General features: G+C 39.3%; 1 protein-coding gene across 1 annotated transcript in view; it reads left to right on the forward strand.

The window, feature by feature from the left end:
* CDC40 (cell division cycle 40) overlaps positions 1 to 16,133 on the forward strand; it is a 34,991-nt gene that overhangs the window by 17,984 nt on the left and 874 nt on the right. Inside the window, exons 5-14 of the mRNA XM_088522385.1 lie at positions 407 to 546; positions 1,149 to 1,245; positions 2,972 to 3,111; positions 5,143 to 5,217; positions 5,906 to 5,951; positions 7,276 to 7,377; positions 10,000 to 10,115; positions 10,512 to 10,645; positions 14,658 to 14,734; positions 15,548 to 15,692. Of these exons, the coding sequence (XP_088378511.1) occupies positions 407 to 546; positions 1,149 to 1,245; positions 2,972 to 3,111; positions 5,143 to 5,217; positions 5,906 to 5,951; positions 7,276 to 7,377; positions 10,000 to 10,115; positions 10,512 to 10,645; positions 14,658 to 14,734; positions 15,548 to 15,692 (1,072 nt within the window). The remainder of the gene's footprint in view (positions 1 to 406; positions 547 to 1,148; positions 1,246 to 2,971; positions 3,112 to 5,142; positions 5,218 to 5,905; positions 5,952 to 7,275; positions 7,378 to 9,999; positions 10,116 to 10,511; positions 10,646 to 14,657; positions 14,735 to 15,547; positions 15,693 to 16,133) is intronic.

Genomic DNA, 16,133 nt, shown 5'->3' on the forward strand with positions numbered 1-16,133 from the left:
GTTTTCAAATTCGGAACAAGGAAGGGATCAGAAGTCAGCTGAATGGACTGATATTTTATTTAGCACCATTTAGTGTTTGAAAACTGATTTATTCATACAGTCTGCAGCCTTTCTGTTAAAAATGCATGGGTGCATGCATGGTTACATACACTGACAAGTCATGACACAGAGTTTAAGTGGTTCCTTTTGTTAGTCTAGTTAGCTAGCAGCATTATAATTAGACAAACTAGAAACTCTTTGGTCACTAGATGCTTTTTGCATTTTGGTGTGTGTGTGTGTGTGTGTGTGTGTGTGTGTGTTGGAGTGGAATAGTGGTGACTGCTTTTGTTTTAAGCTAAGTATGATGTGCCCTGCTCAGTTGTGATCTGTGTTGGCAGCTAGGCAGTATGTTCTTTTTTTTCTTCAGGTTTAACAGTGTTTGAGACGGGACAGAGGAAAATAGAAAAAAGGAAGAAATTCAAGGAGAATGATGCATCTAACATTGATGGCTTCTTGGGACCATGGGCAAAATACGTTGATGAAAAAGAAGTAGCTAAGCCCTCAGAAGTAAGTGCTACTTTAATACAACAGATAATACATTGCAGTGCAACGATATGTGGTAGTGGTAGGGGATCCAGCTGTGCAAATAACTTCTGTCAGGTCCAGGCCGTAGTTTAGGGTAGTAGAACCATTTCAGGTGATATGTTTGAATAGAGTGTTATCAAAATTTTCAATTATTTGCTAGACTACTTCAAAACTGAATGGATTCTGTGAATGCATAGCTCGTAGGTTCCCATAAGTTGTTTATGAACAGATGTACCTTAAAATGAAGTGCAAATAAAGCTTTTTTTATTATTGTTTTTAAACTATATATTTTTTAAAAAAGCCTCCAACCAACACATGTTCTCCTTTCTTAGTCAGTCATGTCTTGCTGTAGTCAATGAATGAGAAGGCTTTTTTTTTTTTTTTTGGTGTATGTAGCTCTTCAGACTGTTCTGATTTTGATAAAAATACTTCTCTCTCTTGATCTGTTTTTCTTCCTAAACAGAAATATTTCTAATCCTATTTAGCAAATAAATAAGCATTACTTAGTAAGTAAGTAAATGTTGTTTGGGTTCTGGATTTTGTTACATGATTTTAAAAGCCAAGATCATGTTTTACTTTTCCAGGAAGAACAGAAAGAGTTGGATGAAATAACAGCTAAGAGGCAGAAGAGAGGAAAGCTAGAGGATGATAAACCTGGGGAGGAGAAGACTATATTACACGGTAATGCCATCTTCCTGCCTGTTCTCCTCCTCTTAATCTCCCTCTTTGGTCGCCTGCTGTGTTAATTAGTAAGGATGGCAGCACCTCGATGCTTCTGCATTGGAGATAATACAGCATTCACAGCCATAAGCGTAAAGGATATGGAAAGAGATAATTGGACTAGTTCCACTTTATGTTGTGAAGAGCAGTGTGGAAATGTCATCTTTAGGAGTACTCGTTTTATTTATTTATTTTTAATGTTGCTAGACATGCTCACATAACCCTCTGCCATTTTGCAGAACTAAAGCTTTTTAGGTTATAACTTTGGCCTAGTCTCAGCTCCAGAATTAATAGTTTATGTGCTGGTATCTTCATCAGCAAGTACTTATATTACTACTTGCTGTACTTTATATATATGTGTGCGTGTGTGTATATATATATATATATACATACAAAAGTATATATAAAAGTACTTTAAGTAAATTAATATAAGTAAGTATATATAATAATTCAGAAAATTGTTTAGACTTTGTTTCCTCCATGCTTAATGTAACTTCTTGCTGTCATACCAAGAAAAATAGCACAGTCAAATAATAACCTGATGGAAGCCTATACCATATGGTATCTTTAAAGAAAAAATTTCTTGGGTCTCATTTAAATAAGTAAAATCAATTCATCTAGAGGGAACTTAGAACTCTGCATGCAAAACATTTCTGCCTTGTATAGTGTGGGACAAATAGGTAGACCAAGATTCTCTCTTGGTTAAATACTTTCCTACAGCCAGGTTCATGCGAACAATTTGGAGTGTCCTTTCTTAAAGACATTGAATAGGAATATGAGATATGCATTAGTGACACTGGTAATTCATTCTCTTTATATATAGCTGGCTGTGACAGCGTTTATTAAACAGTGATGAACACGCCAAATTTGAAATTTTACCCATTGAGTTTCCTTGGTCTCAGTAACTTTCCTCAGGTCCTTAGTAATTTCAATCTGTTTATTTTGTATCATTTTTTTCCTGGTTCTTGCCTGAAATTTCAAAGTGAAAGCACTTACAGGATAAACTTTAATCTTTTCAAATACAAATCTTTTGGAAATCTGCTAATATATCATTTTGCCATGTAAAAGGTCATTTGTGCAGCTATAGCCACTGTAGCGATATCACAAAAACTGAGGAATTGTTTTATCAGAGAACATCTTAATGTCATCACTACCCAACACAAGTCCACTCTGCAATATCCCTAACGCGCTTGTCTGACTGTCTAGTCATTTCTGTTAAATCTGTTTGAAGATCATGTGTTGGCTACTACTGGCCAATACTGTTTCCCAAAGAGGAACTGGATCATTTTCTCCTGTTCTGTTGGTGTGACTGATACAGCACTGAGCTGGTTGGAATGTGAAGCACAAGCAAATGCCAGGGTTAGTTGCACATGTTGTGATCCCTGTAAAGTCATAGCATCAGTGTAAGCAAACCCTCATTGCCCTGAGGAACTTTTGTAGCTGTTGGATGATGAATAAGACCAAGGGGGAGGAATTTACTGAAGTGACACTTAATTTGAACCCAGCTGATACCAAATAAAATTCCTGATTTGTGTCCTGTTAAGCGAGTTTCTTTTCTTGTTGTTCCGCTTCAGAGTGGAACTTCTGTACTGAGAAAAATCTTAACTGTGTTGGGCAGTTCAGACTTCTTATGACCCCATGAAATGCAGTCTCTTGGATGCTCAGAATTTTATCTTTACCTTTTTAGTCAAGGAAATGTACGACTATCAGGGGAGATCTTATCTTCATGTCCCTCAAGACGTTGGAGTTAATCTCCGTTCTACAGTGCCACCAGAGAAATGCTATCTTCCAAAGAAACAAATCCATGTATGGTCTGGACATACAAAGGTAGGAAGTTTTGTCTGTGACTATCCATCGTAAAAGCATCTCATTTCCTCTCTGAGGCTAGTAACTTTTGTAAGACTGAAGTATCAGTAGAGGGAAGAGATTCCTTCTTATTCCGATATTACCCATGCAGTTGGTTGTGTATATGCCCAGGCAAGGCATTTGTATACTCAATTGAGATCTTCTTTGTTTATCTGTATATACTTTTGTGTATATGCCCAGGCAAGGCATTTGTATACTCAATTGAGATCTTCTTTGTTTATCTGTATATACTTTTACATGAACGTAATGACTTTTTGACATCTTTTGAGTCAGTTGAGGAACAAATATTCTTCATTAACTTCTACGGGATTTGGAGTTCTTTTATAAACTACCATATGAATAAGCCTAAGGCTAATTCTAGAAACCTCTGAAAATCACCTCGATGTCATTAAAAGCATTGAAGGGCTTTATTTTGTATAAAACTTGTGAAAAATTTTATAGGCTTTGTGATTATAATACAGAGGTATATTATACAATTCCCCAAATATAGCTGTCGACTTCAGAGGTCTATCTTGTTACATGTTCTTTGTGACAGGTCTTGTAACTATATATGTACTTGGTATTAGAGCAGTGTTTCACTAATCAAGCTGGTAAAGTCCTGTATTTGAATTGTTGTTCCTTTGTCTCTAAATTTCAATATTGCTTCAGGGAATATGCTGGTCTTCTACTAGCAGCTCCATAATGGCAAGCAAAAGTGGGCTACCCAAGGTGGATAATACAGGGAGCACTTACCTTTTTTTTAGCTGAGTTTCAGCTCTAAAAGCTTCTTTAAAGATTCCAGCATCAAAGAACTTGTAACTTTCCAGAATAACAGCTCCCTTCACAGTCCTCTAGTCAGTTCTGTGCTTATCAAGCCATTAGAACAGACTGATTTAAAAAATAGCTTTTTCCTTCAAACAAGCAAGATAAATAAAAATACACTTGGGAGAAGCAAAAGGAAGACAAGCTGACAAGCCAAGAAAAGCTGGAAGAATATAAGGAGGCAACAACAAGGAGGAAAAAGCACTCAACTCCAACGAGAGTGTAAGGAACTAGAGGAGTATGAATAGAGTAATTGGTGTGATAGGGAAAGAAGTGGTATCAAGCCCATTAGTCTTGGCCGTTGTCTGGACTTCCTCGTTCAAGAATACCTGAAATACAGATGGGAAGTCTGAGTTCGGCACCTATAACTTACTAATAATATAGGTAGGAGGTAGAGCTGTCTAGAGATATTTTCCTGTAGGAAAACTTTCTTGCCTAGGCCATCTGAAAAAGTTTGATATACAGAAACTTCCGACACAGATGTCGTTGAAGGAGTTTCTTGGGTCAGGTAGGAGTAGTTTAGAAAGGAAAGGAAGACCAGCCCTAAAACAATCTGACAGAAACAAGGTCCTGCATTTAGAGCATTTGTTTTGGATTAGTTTTATTTTTGTTTCTCCTTTAACTGGAAGAATAGTGCACTCATTAATTTCAGGAATATTGTAACTCTTCTGACTAAAAAGATATACTGTAGTCTTTGCAGCTTCAGAATCTGTAAAGCTACTGTCACTGGGTAAGTCTGAATTGGATGTGACCCCAGGGACTGTTTAGATGCCCCAGTAGTACTGCTGCAGCATTGGAATTTATATTTGAAAAAACAAAACACAAATTATTCAGAAAAGGGTTTACTGCAAAGAGCTCAAGTTCTCAGGAGAGAGATTTTTGTAATGTTGACATTTGGTCAAAGCATCACCCTAACCCACAATTTGTGTATCTTTGTGTTGTTGCTACGGTAATGATGTGGGTAATGAAGGAAGGTTTATTACAGCTGTTGAAGGGAATCAGTTCAAAATGCAGCACTGTTTTTAAAATGGAGTGTGGGTAGGTTGTTTGTTTTTCAGATATGCTATCTATGCATTTTATGAAGATATGCTATAGGGTTTCTTTATCCAAAAGAATAAAGGAGGTGGTGAAATGAGGAAAATCAAAGATCTAGCTGTTCCTCTCACTGTTTAATTATGTTCTTATCTACAGGGTGTCAGTGCAGTTAGATTGTTTCCTCTCTCTGGGCACATAATGTTGTCTTGCTCTATGGATTGCAAAATTAAGGTGAGTTATTTTCATAATTTTATGTACATTTTTAATACAGACATTGCGTTTAGAACATTTAAGAATTTTAGTGCATGCTTCTACCACGTAGCTTTCTGTTTGTGTTGGATTTTATTTTCTTGCTTGATTTTCTTATCTTTAGACTGTAAGTTTTTTGGAACAAAGACAGAAATAATGTCCAAGACTGTGGGTGTTAGAATAGCATTAATCATTTAGTAATAGCATTTAGAAGGTCACAAGTCCCTAAGGTTATTGCCTTTGCTTGTGTAATAATTCATTTGTTATAAAACCTAGTTTTGGAGTTCACAAATGCTTCAGTAGATGCAGATTGCTTTTATGAAGTAAGGTACGTTGAACTAAAATAAGATTATATTGTATATATATATATATATATATATTACATGTACTACATAAATATTTTATATATATTAAAAAAGAACAACTGTGAGGGGTTAACAAGCAAAATAAATACCTTATGGGCCTCAGAGTTGAAATTTGGTCTGATCTTTTTACTTTTATAGGGCTTTCTGTTCATAAGGTGACACAGCACTCTTGTGAATATTCACCTTAGTTGTTATTAATCACTGTTTAAGTGATGTTGTCATGATTGCACTTAATTTCATTGTCATTATTTTACAATTATTGCCTCTTCTTTCCCATCATTTTTCTTTTTTTTTCTTCTTCCTAGCTATGGGAGGTGTATGGTGATCGAAGATGTCTACGAACATTTATTGGTAATAATGTTTTTTTAATAGCCGAGCTGTTAATTTATATTTAAACAACTTATGTTTAAACAATTGTTATTTAAAACAACTTCATGGATGAATATGAATTGGATTAGTTTATGATTTTTGTCGTACAGAGGCGTTTGAGGCAAATCTGATGTAGGCATCTGACAAATGTTGTCCAGTATGATCTGGGCAATGAGAATCAAAATGCTGCAAGGTTTTAGTGAACCTTTGTCATTGTTGCAAGTAACTTAATGGTAGAAGAGTAAGACTTTAAGACCCTTAAAATGTTAGTGTACTGTATTAGTCAATGCTTTATACAAGACTCCTTTCCCTTTCCCATGTCCTTAAGAAGTCACACGTGAAAGTGAATGATCCTCCTGTGGAAAACAACAGTATTCGTGCAGCGAGGGCATCTCATGGTCTATTGATCTCACTGTTTAGCTAGGTGGTCTTTTCTGGGCTGGCTGAGTTTCTCTTGCAAAGGGGTCTTTTGAAGTTCAGGTACAGTCTCTGATCATATAACAGATGCTTTTTGCAGATGGCTGGGAAAGATGAGTATGAGCTTAGGAGCCTTCACTGCAGAGCAAAAGCATCTGATTCTCCTTTTAAAATGGCAATGTTTCTAGAGCAGTATTTGAGAGACTCTGTGTTGAATAACAACAAAGTCTTTTTACCTAAAATTTCTAATGACAACAGTATGGAAAAAAATGATGGCTTAAAAAAAAAAACTGTCTCAGTAGACTGTTCTGTTTTTCTCAAAATGTCCTTCCATTTTTTGTTGCAAAAGCTCAAGAATTTGGGGGTAGCAAGGTTAACATGAGATGAAAGAACTCTTTAGTATTTTCCGTATTTTGTACCTGATGTTTCATTTTAAATATGTCTTCTCAGAAATCTCCTGTAATGTTTGTTTCTCTTTTTTTTTTTTCTTGCCTTCAGATGTTAACATTTAGTACGGTGTTTTAAACTTTTATTGCTGCTTTTAATGGCAGCTGGAGCAATCTTCAAGTCCAACAGTACCTTAAATTTTGCTTGCATATCAATTTGTGCATGATGCACCGCACTTCATTCTGTGCAGCACTGCTGTTTCTCTCTCCATGCTTCGGAGGTGTGGGACGCTGGTTAACGTGTTGGGCAGAGCTGCTGGAACTGAGTTTACTTATGAAGAATTTCTGTAAACCTTTTTCTAGTTCTCCAGAAATTTGCTAAAGGCTGTAATCTGTCTCTTAACTTGAATAAGTCTGTCTCTTAAGTTGAATAATGTTTTCCAGAAACCTTAATTCTTGGTGTATGGGTGTGACTTTATCATCCTGATTTTTCTGTCCTGTAGGGCACGGTAAAGCTGTCCGAGACATCTCCTTTAATAATGCTGGCACTCGCTTTCTTAGTGCAGCCTACGACCGCTACATTAAACTCTGGGACACCGAGACAGGTAGGCTTGCATCTGTGCACAGTTATTTGGCACTGGTTAAAACTCAGTGCCAAGACCTGCTATCAGCCTGTCAAGTTGTATCCTTAACCTCTTGTCATTCAGTGTTCAAGCTTTCATTACAGGGATGCTGTGTGTGGTTTGGTTTTTTTTTGTTTGTTTGTTTTCCCTAAATATCCATCAGTGATGCCTCCCTATGATGCAATTGGCACAATTAGCAATACTTCATATTTCTATTTATTTGAAAAGTCTGTTTTAGCTTTTTGTAATCCTAGAACAATTTTGAGTAAAAAGACAAGTTAAACTTTATGAAACTAGTTACCTGCATGTTTTCATTTAAATCAAACTTTTGACCTAAATATGCATAATCTGGAAGAGTAATAATTACTCTTAATAAATCTGTTATTAAATTACACAACCCTTAAAATGTTGCATTGTTAGGGAAAAGTAGCAGGTTTGGGAAGTGCTAGAGCACAACTCTTTCCCGCAAGGGACTTGTATATGTTCACTAAATGCTGAATGACTCTGTCAAGTGACAAGCAGAGCTGTTGAAAGTATTTTAAAATAACCCATTGATTGAAATGCATTTCCTTAGTCCTGCTGTTACACCATCCATAATAATTCAAAAGTAAAGATCACTTCAGCCTTTTTCTCATGTGTATTTGCCTTGTGTATAAAATTATAGTCCATGTTAAATTATTTTTGCTTTTAGACTTGTCAGTAAGCAGCTCCTCACCTCATAATTTTGAACTGTATGTTCTATGTTTACACATCTGTCCAAAAATTTTTCTTCGCTTACATTTTTTTCCATGGAAGACACTTTCTTGTGGAGAAATTTTATTTTCACAAGTGTATTTTTCAAGTGTATTTTCATCCAAGAAAAGTATTTTCAAAATAGCCAATACTTTAATAACTGTTTGCTTCCTGCAGCCTTACAGACACTCCCTGTTTGTACATACACAGGACTTAGCAGCAGCAATATGCTTATCTTGTGCGAAATGGCTTTATAAATGTTCTTCATCTAAAAGTTTTCTAGCTTTGTAACTCCGAAGTTTTTGTAGAAAGTCTTCTCTGACTTACTGGGAGCCTGGGGCCAGCTAGCACGGGCTGGCCACACCAATGTCAGTTGAGTGAGCTTGATGTCTAAAAGGTGACCCTGTCTAAACTGCAGATGTGCCAGTGTGCCTGCCTGGTGCGAAGTCTCGAGCCGTGCCCGGGAATGTGTTGGGAAGAGCGGAGGTTTGTCCAGGCCAAAGCCCCGTCACTGCCCTTGTGGCAGCGAAGCAGGAGAGGAGGCCAAGTTCTGGGTCTCACGCTCTTGCTGGCTGCTTCTTGATTTACTCGTGCAGACACAGACTCAAAAAGACACAGCACTTATGGAATAGCAAAATAATTTCAGGCCAGCAGCAATGGCAGATGTGCTACTACCTCAATATAGATTGGGTGCACTATGTTTCAACCATTTTGCAAATTAACTCTTTTCAGAATGCTTCTAGGTGGTGTTGGATCAGTCACTGGTATTTTGCTCCACTAATACTGTTCTGCTGTTACTATCACGAGCGGATTACATTTTACCAGCTTTTCCAATAGCCTTTTAGGTCATGCTCTTCTCTATCACCTTTCCACAACTTCCAGGAATGCATTAAGCAAAGTTTGCTCATAGTTGTTTTGTATCTGTTCTGCTCTCTCCTCCAAGAGAACAACAGATAGGGGACTGTAGGGAATTTCTAATTAAATAGATTAAATCTTTATCTTGGCAAATGGATACATGTGGAAATTTTTCTTTTGCAGCCTAGGAACGGTCAGAGAAGACTTCTCCTTACCATAAAGAGCTCAAATTCTCCAGGGAAAATGAGATATTGGCCAAAACCTTCAGCCCATAATTTCCATGATCTTTCAGTTAACCTGAACTTGAAAAAGCATTCTGAAAAAGAGAAGTGCAAATTGAACTGCTGGTAGAGGGAGCAGCAGATAGATTTGGTGTTTTCACAGAGCTACCAAAGAATGTTGTGTTCCAATTAGTTTCTTTAATAATAATAATTTTTTTAAAAAAAAGATTCAGGGTAAACGTCAGTATTGGTTAAAATAGGTGCTTTCGAAAGAAGATAAGAAGCTCCCGTGTTTGGAAAAGATGCTATCAGTGGTACCACTCAGACAGAAATATATAGGTCAGATTCTCCAGCCTTGAGTCAGAACTCGGTTATCTAGATACCTGTGAAATGCATTGAGCTTTTGGACTGAAACAGGTTTCTGGAAGCTTGTACGGGTTATGGAAAACTTGTAATGAGGGTACTTATGGCAGAGGCCAGGAGAGGAGGTCAGTATTTTGGTTTGCAAATGGATTATTGCTACCTGCTTCTAGGCTTAGGAATGAGGAGTTTGTGTCTCCTGTCAGTAACAACTCTGCTCCTAATGAGGTGGTGCTTTATACACAGATACAGATGCAAACATGTGAAAGATGGGCAATTTAAAGTTTTTAAGTTTTTTAGTTCTATCAGAGGGTTTAAAGCAAGTATTTTCTGTTCCAAGTGAACTAAACAGAAATGAATGTGTTAGCAGTATCTGCAGTAAATTCACCAGCTCACAGACCTTCCAGGCTGACCCGCTCTGACTTCTGTCTTTCAGGGCAGTGTATATCAAGATTCACAAACAGGAAGGTTCCTTACTGTGTCAAATTCAACCCTGATGAAGATAAGCAAAATCTCTTTGTTGCAGGAATGTCAGATAAGAAAATTGTGCAGGTATGCCTCTACTTAGCATCCCCTACTCCCAATTTCTATTTTCAAGCAATAAATTTTTAGTTTGGCTTGAATTTTAAGCTTGAAGTAGTATGTCTCCACAAGTTACAGAATCATCTTGTCCCCCACCATTTTATTTTATTTTATTTTATTTTATTTTATTTTATTTTATTTTATTTTATTTTATTTTATTTTATTTTATTTTATTTTATTTTATTTTATTTTATTTTATTTTATTTTATTTTATTTTATTTTATTTTATTTTATTTTATTTTATTCACAAAAACTGTTGCTAGACTATTTGCTTTCCCACCAGGAATCGCTTTAAAACTTGAAATAATAGGATTCTGAGATTTAGTAAAAGCCAATGTCTTGCTCTGAACTGCTTTTTATTTGTAGTGGGATATTCGGAGTGGTGAGATTGTGCAGGAATACGATAGGCATTTGGGAGCTGTCAACACCATTGTGTTCGTGGATGAAAATAGACGGTTTGTGAGTACATCCGATGACAAGAGTTTAAGAGTCTGGGAATGGTAAGTTTAAAATTTTGAATTTTAAGTTAAAGTGTATTATGAGAAAACTGAGAGGAAGATAGCAGTTTATATGTAAAAGTAGCTGTAGCACATAAGAAAGTGAGGAGTACTGAGTTCTAGCTTGCTGAGGAAGGGCTGAATTTAAATTTTCCAAATTTATATGTAATTGCATATGCAGTAGAATTATTCTTTCACAAATGAACTGTGAACAATCACAAGTGAAGAACCAAAACAATCACAGATGTTTTTGTTGCTAAAGCTGGCCGTATATTCCAAAAAAAAACCCCTGAGTTTTGGTCTAGTATGGTATTCCTAGTTTTTAAAACTAGAAACCATTCTAGTTTTTAAAAGTATTTTTGTGCAGTAAAATGACGTGTCCCTTGCAAAGTCTAATTAGAATACTTTTTAATCACTTCGAAATAATTCTTACTGTCTAAGAAGGAATTATTTTCACTGGCTTATTGCCCCACTGTGGTGCAGGATTTAAAAATTGCTTTTAATGTTTGTAAAACTTAATTCTCCTGAATGCAAAGTAAAATGCCTTAAGTAGCCCCAGGTTTACTGGTGTAAATTTTTATGGGCTTCAGGCTGCATTTATTATTAGCCTTAATTATTAACAACTTATCAGTATCTCACTGCTATCTCTTTCACAGTCATTCCTCTGGAAATTTTAATTTTAAAAACTAGTTGCTTCCTATCTTGTTGCTGAATACTATCCAACCTATTTTGGCTTTGCTCGAGAGACTCCATAGATTCCGTTTTCCTCTGAGGAAAGTATAAGACACAGCCCTGTCAGCCTGAAGCACCCAGCAGTCTATTAGTGAGCTCTGCTGTCTCCCCTTTTCCCCCAGACCTACTAGCCCTAAATTAACCTTTCAGAGCACCATCTGTGTGACGTTATGCTAATGGGTGTGCACTAGTAGTTTTGAATGCTCTGAACTAGGATATGTATAGTGTTATATAGTATTAGACCAGTATTTCAGAGTAGCGGCATTTTCTGGTAGGGTGGGTTTTTTTGTATGTGTTTAATTTTTTTTGACACATTGTTGATATCCACAGTAGAAACAAAAGAGATGACAGAAAAGTGAAAGTCTATCCAAGAACTCCTAAGAAACACCGTTCTAAACAGCTTTCAATATTAACTTATTTGGGAAGCAAACAAGAATCTTTTACTTCTGAAACTTTTTTTTCCATGAGCATCTGGGGCTTAAGACTTTCCTGCCCTTTTTTGAAAGAACAGTCCCATATCTTTTAAGCTTTCATTTAATTTTGCCCTTCACGTAGGAAAAGCTTTTGCACGTTATGGATGTTAGTTTGACAGCTCTATGACTAATGAGTTCCTTCCCAGGGCTCTTTTTTTCCCCCTTAATCTAGACAAGAGCCTCCAATCTGTGGTACTTGAGTGTTACCCAAGCAGACAGCAAAACCCGCCGTGTGTCTGTGATCCGCTGCTGTCACTGCTGAGGTAGCGACGCAGGCCTAGGGCCCTGGGCTCGGGCTGCACGTGTGGTGCTGTCCCCACGCGTCACTCCAAGATGATCCCCTACCCACTGCTTTGGAATTGGCCCCAAGGATTGACTCGGCTCCTCGAAGCGAAACCCCTAGCGCGCCGTGTTTGCTGGGGATGTCCCCTCCGTGGCGAGCGGGAGCATCTTGCTCGCGCAGGCCTCTCGTTTCCGCGAGTTTGGATCACCCGTGTTTGGGAGCGTTGCGTGGAGGTCTGAAATAAATAGCAGAGCGGGTGGGTTCAGTCACTCTGCAGGGAACAACGGGAAAGGCAGAAAGGCTCTGGGTTGGGAACATTGCAGCCTGATTGTCCCAGTAGCAGTTTTCCTTCGAACGGAAAAAATATGTCCTGAGCTTGCTGTGCACTGAAGAAAGAGCTCCCTTGTTCTGCCTTGAATTTTTTTATTATTATTATTTTTATAAGGAAAATAATTTGTTTGGAAATTTGTCACTTTGGTTATTGTACCTATTGACATGTTTAAATGTGCAATATTTTTCACTATCCTAGAGAAACAAAGCAGCCTTCAAAATAATTATGACCCAAGTACTCCCTTAAAAGCCAGTAATTAAAGCTGGTCTAATTGCTTAGTTCCAACTGTGCGGAGGAATTTAGGGGCATGGAATTTAGGGGCATGTTTTGTAAACACTCTGACTTGGCCGGAGCTGGTAGGTGGCATCTCAGGCATCATCGCAGCTTCTCCACGGGGGATTTTGCTCTCCTTTCCTCAGCAGTTGGTGCGTGCAGAGATCCCACTTTCATGGGTGCTGAATTGCTCTGAGCCGGTTGCTGCAAGCTCAGGCTGTGAGCACAGGATGGGCTCTTGCAGATCAGGTGGTTTGTTTAGTGACCTTTTTTTCCCCCCTCTTTACTGGATTTCTTTAAAATTTGCCACTTAAAAATGCCACTTAAATTTTTCCATTTGATTTTTATTTTTGCAACAGTGATACTGGTTGGCACGGGTGCCATTTTCTCTCCCCTTTCTTTTTAGAGAGGCAACAGGTTATTTTGTCTTGCCTCCTTCACTTGCTTATGATACTATGCGGAAAAGCAGCAAAACGATCTGGGCAATAGAGCTATTTTGGGGGGTACTTGCAGGGGCAGGCTGACCTTGCTTCTCATTTAGTAATTTGACTCAAAAGAAATGTGAAACAGAAGTGTGTGTCTCCTGCCTGGTAGCTGGAGTTGCCCCTACTCTGTTGGGGGCATTTCAGCATGAAGCAGAGCAGTCTGGAATAAACTTGAATAAATGATGAGTCTGCGTTCATTTAAAAAGAGTGAGAAGGCAGGAAAGCCCACAGTGCATTTTAATTTATCGTTGCAGCAGAAACCGACATTGGAGATGTATTTTCTGTGATGATGAGACATTTTTAACCTGGCTTTCAAGGGGATTGCTTTTACCTAGGATGGGACTCGGGGGGTTTCCTTTGCAGGTGGCTCGTGGCCTGGGGGAACAGGGGATGGTTCTGGGTGCTGGGAATGCAGTAGGACCCGGCCTGCATCCTGCCCCAGGAGGGATGTGAAGCTGTTTGGATGTTAACGCAGGAGCCCAGCCAGGCTGGGCTGGAGAGGGGCAGGCGCCTGGGCCCTGCGCGCCCAGGGTGCCCCAGTGTGTGGGTCTGTGTCCTGCCTGCGACAGAGCCTCCTGCAGCGTCTTCTGCTGAGTATCTCAGTCCCATCTGTTTTCTGCTGGAGACTTGCTGTGTTTAATGAGAGCGCCGTGCATTTCTTCCCTCTTGGCTAGCCTTTTTTAGGGGATGAGCAGTACTGTGGGTGCGCACAGCCTGTTAGCAACTCGGTTTGCATAGCTAAAACCAAATTACTGTTCTGAGGATGAAGGATTAGACAGTACTTGTCTTACGTACTTGTTCCACGTGCTTCTGTACAGAACGGTGTATGCTCTTAACAAAACAGTAGTCAATAACTTAAATTAGACAGCAAAAAAGATGGCACAGTCCAGTATTGAATGAAGCCTAGTGAGTTCAGAGTTCAGCTTAGCTAAGAGCATTCAAAGTTGGTGGCAGCCCGTTTGGGAGAGATCAGGAGGAAAAGGTCATTATTGGAGAAAAGAGGCTGAGAATTACAGGGAGGGTTGTTTAGTTGATTTTATTTTGTTACTGTTAAGGAAAGAAAATGATGGGCAGACAAGCTGTCTAATTAAAGCACAAGTTAATAAGACTGTGTATCAGATTAGTCCTGCTACCTACCCAGGAGTCTTGTAAGAGCTGCAATCAAGCTGGAGGCACAGGAGTGTTTCCATGTTCCAGTGCTGGTCTAACAGCTGAAGCTATGGCAGTGCTTTAGACTTCGCGCCGCTGGCTGTGGGGCCAGGCAGCCTGCAAGGGGCTGCACTGGAGCTGGAGGTCTCCACGCGGCTCCTTGTGACATTCCCGAGCTGCTCCATGGGAGCCTCCGCTGCGTCTCCGTGGCTGAGTAAATCAGCTGCCCCAGACAGCCCTTTGTACCCTCTCCCTGTCTTCATAAAGCTCATACTTCTTCCTTTTGCAGGGATATTCCTGTAGACTTCAAGTACATAGCTGAGCCAAGCATGCACTCGATGCCAGCCGTGACTTTGTCTCCAAATGGTAGGTTAACACTTCTCTGCCTTCTCAGACCTAGTTTCCAGAGGCATCTCTTGCTGGCTGTATCTCTGTAATGTTTCCATGCTGCATCTCCTTGCTGCCACCCCTCCACCCTTCTGAATGAGCCTGTGCATTTATTCCAAGAGTGGAGCGGATCTGGTTTAAGTTTTAAGAAGAACAAGTATGTCAGATGAGGGGTTATATCAGGATAACTGACTGTTTTAAATTTAGACCTTGATGCAGGCAGGGTAAAATGACTCTCTCTTTCCACAGAGCTACGATGTACTCTTAGCTACATTTCAAATCTTAAGAGGAGCAATGGTGGGAATTGCCGATAACTGCTGAGCAACGTGAAGCAGAGCCTAATGTTGCACATGACTCTGGCAGTGCTGCTGCTAAGCTATTTGCATAAGATAAACCCCACGTTACTTCAGTGCTCCTTGTGTGTTGATGTTTCGCTGGAGTTTATTGCTTTTATAAGAATCAAACTGCGTCCAATAATCAGTGCAAATCCTTCTAATAGGACCAAATCTGTCTTAGCTGTTTTGGCCCAAATTAAATAGTTTCAGTGTCAGTTAAATAGCTTCAGTGTTATTAAACTGTCACTTGCAGTGACTCACCAACTGCTGCACAGCTAACAATTTCATATGAAATTGTATTTGCTTTCCAGTGTAAGCATCTTACTTTCAACAGTAGAACTAATTTTAATATTTAAAGAAAAAAAAATGATTCTGGAGCCTCTTTAAAACTTTACAGTGAAGCTTGTTTTTTCAGATGCAGCATTCAATACCCATCTTTGTTTGCTACCCTTTTTAGGGAAATGGCTGGCTTGTCAGTCGATGGACAACCAAATTCTGATTTTCGGAGCTCAGAACAGATTCAGATTAAACAAGAAGAAAATCTTCAAAGGTCACATGGTAGCTGGCTATGCCTGTCAAGTGGATTTTTCACCTGACATGAGGTGAGTTCTGTGGGACTGAGCTTCATCTTAGACACTGGGTTCATTTCTGAAACCTCTGCAGCACCCGCTGCTGCGCTGCCTTCTCACAGGGTCAGATCAGACACGTGTGCAGGGAAGCAGCAGAAGGCAGAGGGCTCGTGTCATTTGATAGGTCTGAGCAGCTCGGCTGTTGCTCAGAGCAGTATTGCAGAAAAGAATCAACACGATCCAAATTCCCCCTCTCTTGCTGTGCTAAGCCCTGCAGAGGCTCCCCTGCTCGGCCCAGTGTCAGTGCAGCAGCAGAGCCTTTCTGTCCTTCCCTGCTCTGCCCTTGCGTGCGGGGCAGGGGCGGCTTCCAAGGCTGCATTCCAGCAGTGTCCGGAATAGCCATGTGCCAGAGCTGCCCGTGTCTCTTGTGGCACCCTCATCTGTCCTGAGCGCAGCGTCCTCCCTGCGCTGTTT

The sequence above is a fragment of the Tinamus guttatus genome, unplaced genomic scaffold (assembly GCF_059628265.1).
Source record: "Tinamus guttatus ecotype Peru unplaced genomic scaffold, ASM5962826v1 Tinamus_guttatus_pri_ptg000010l, whole genome shotgun sequence".
Taxonomy (NCBI): Eukaryota; Metazoa; Chordata; class Aves; order Tinamiformes; family Tinamidae; genus Tinamus; species Tinamus guttatus.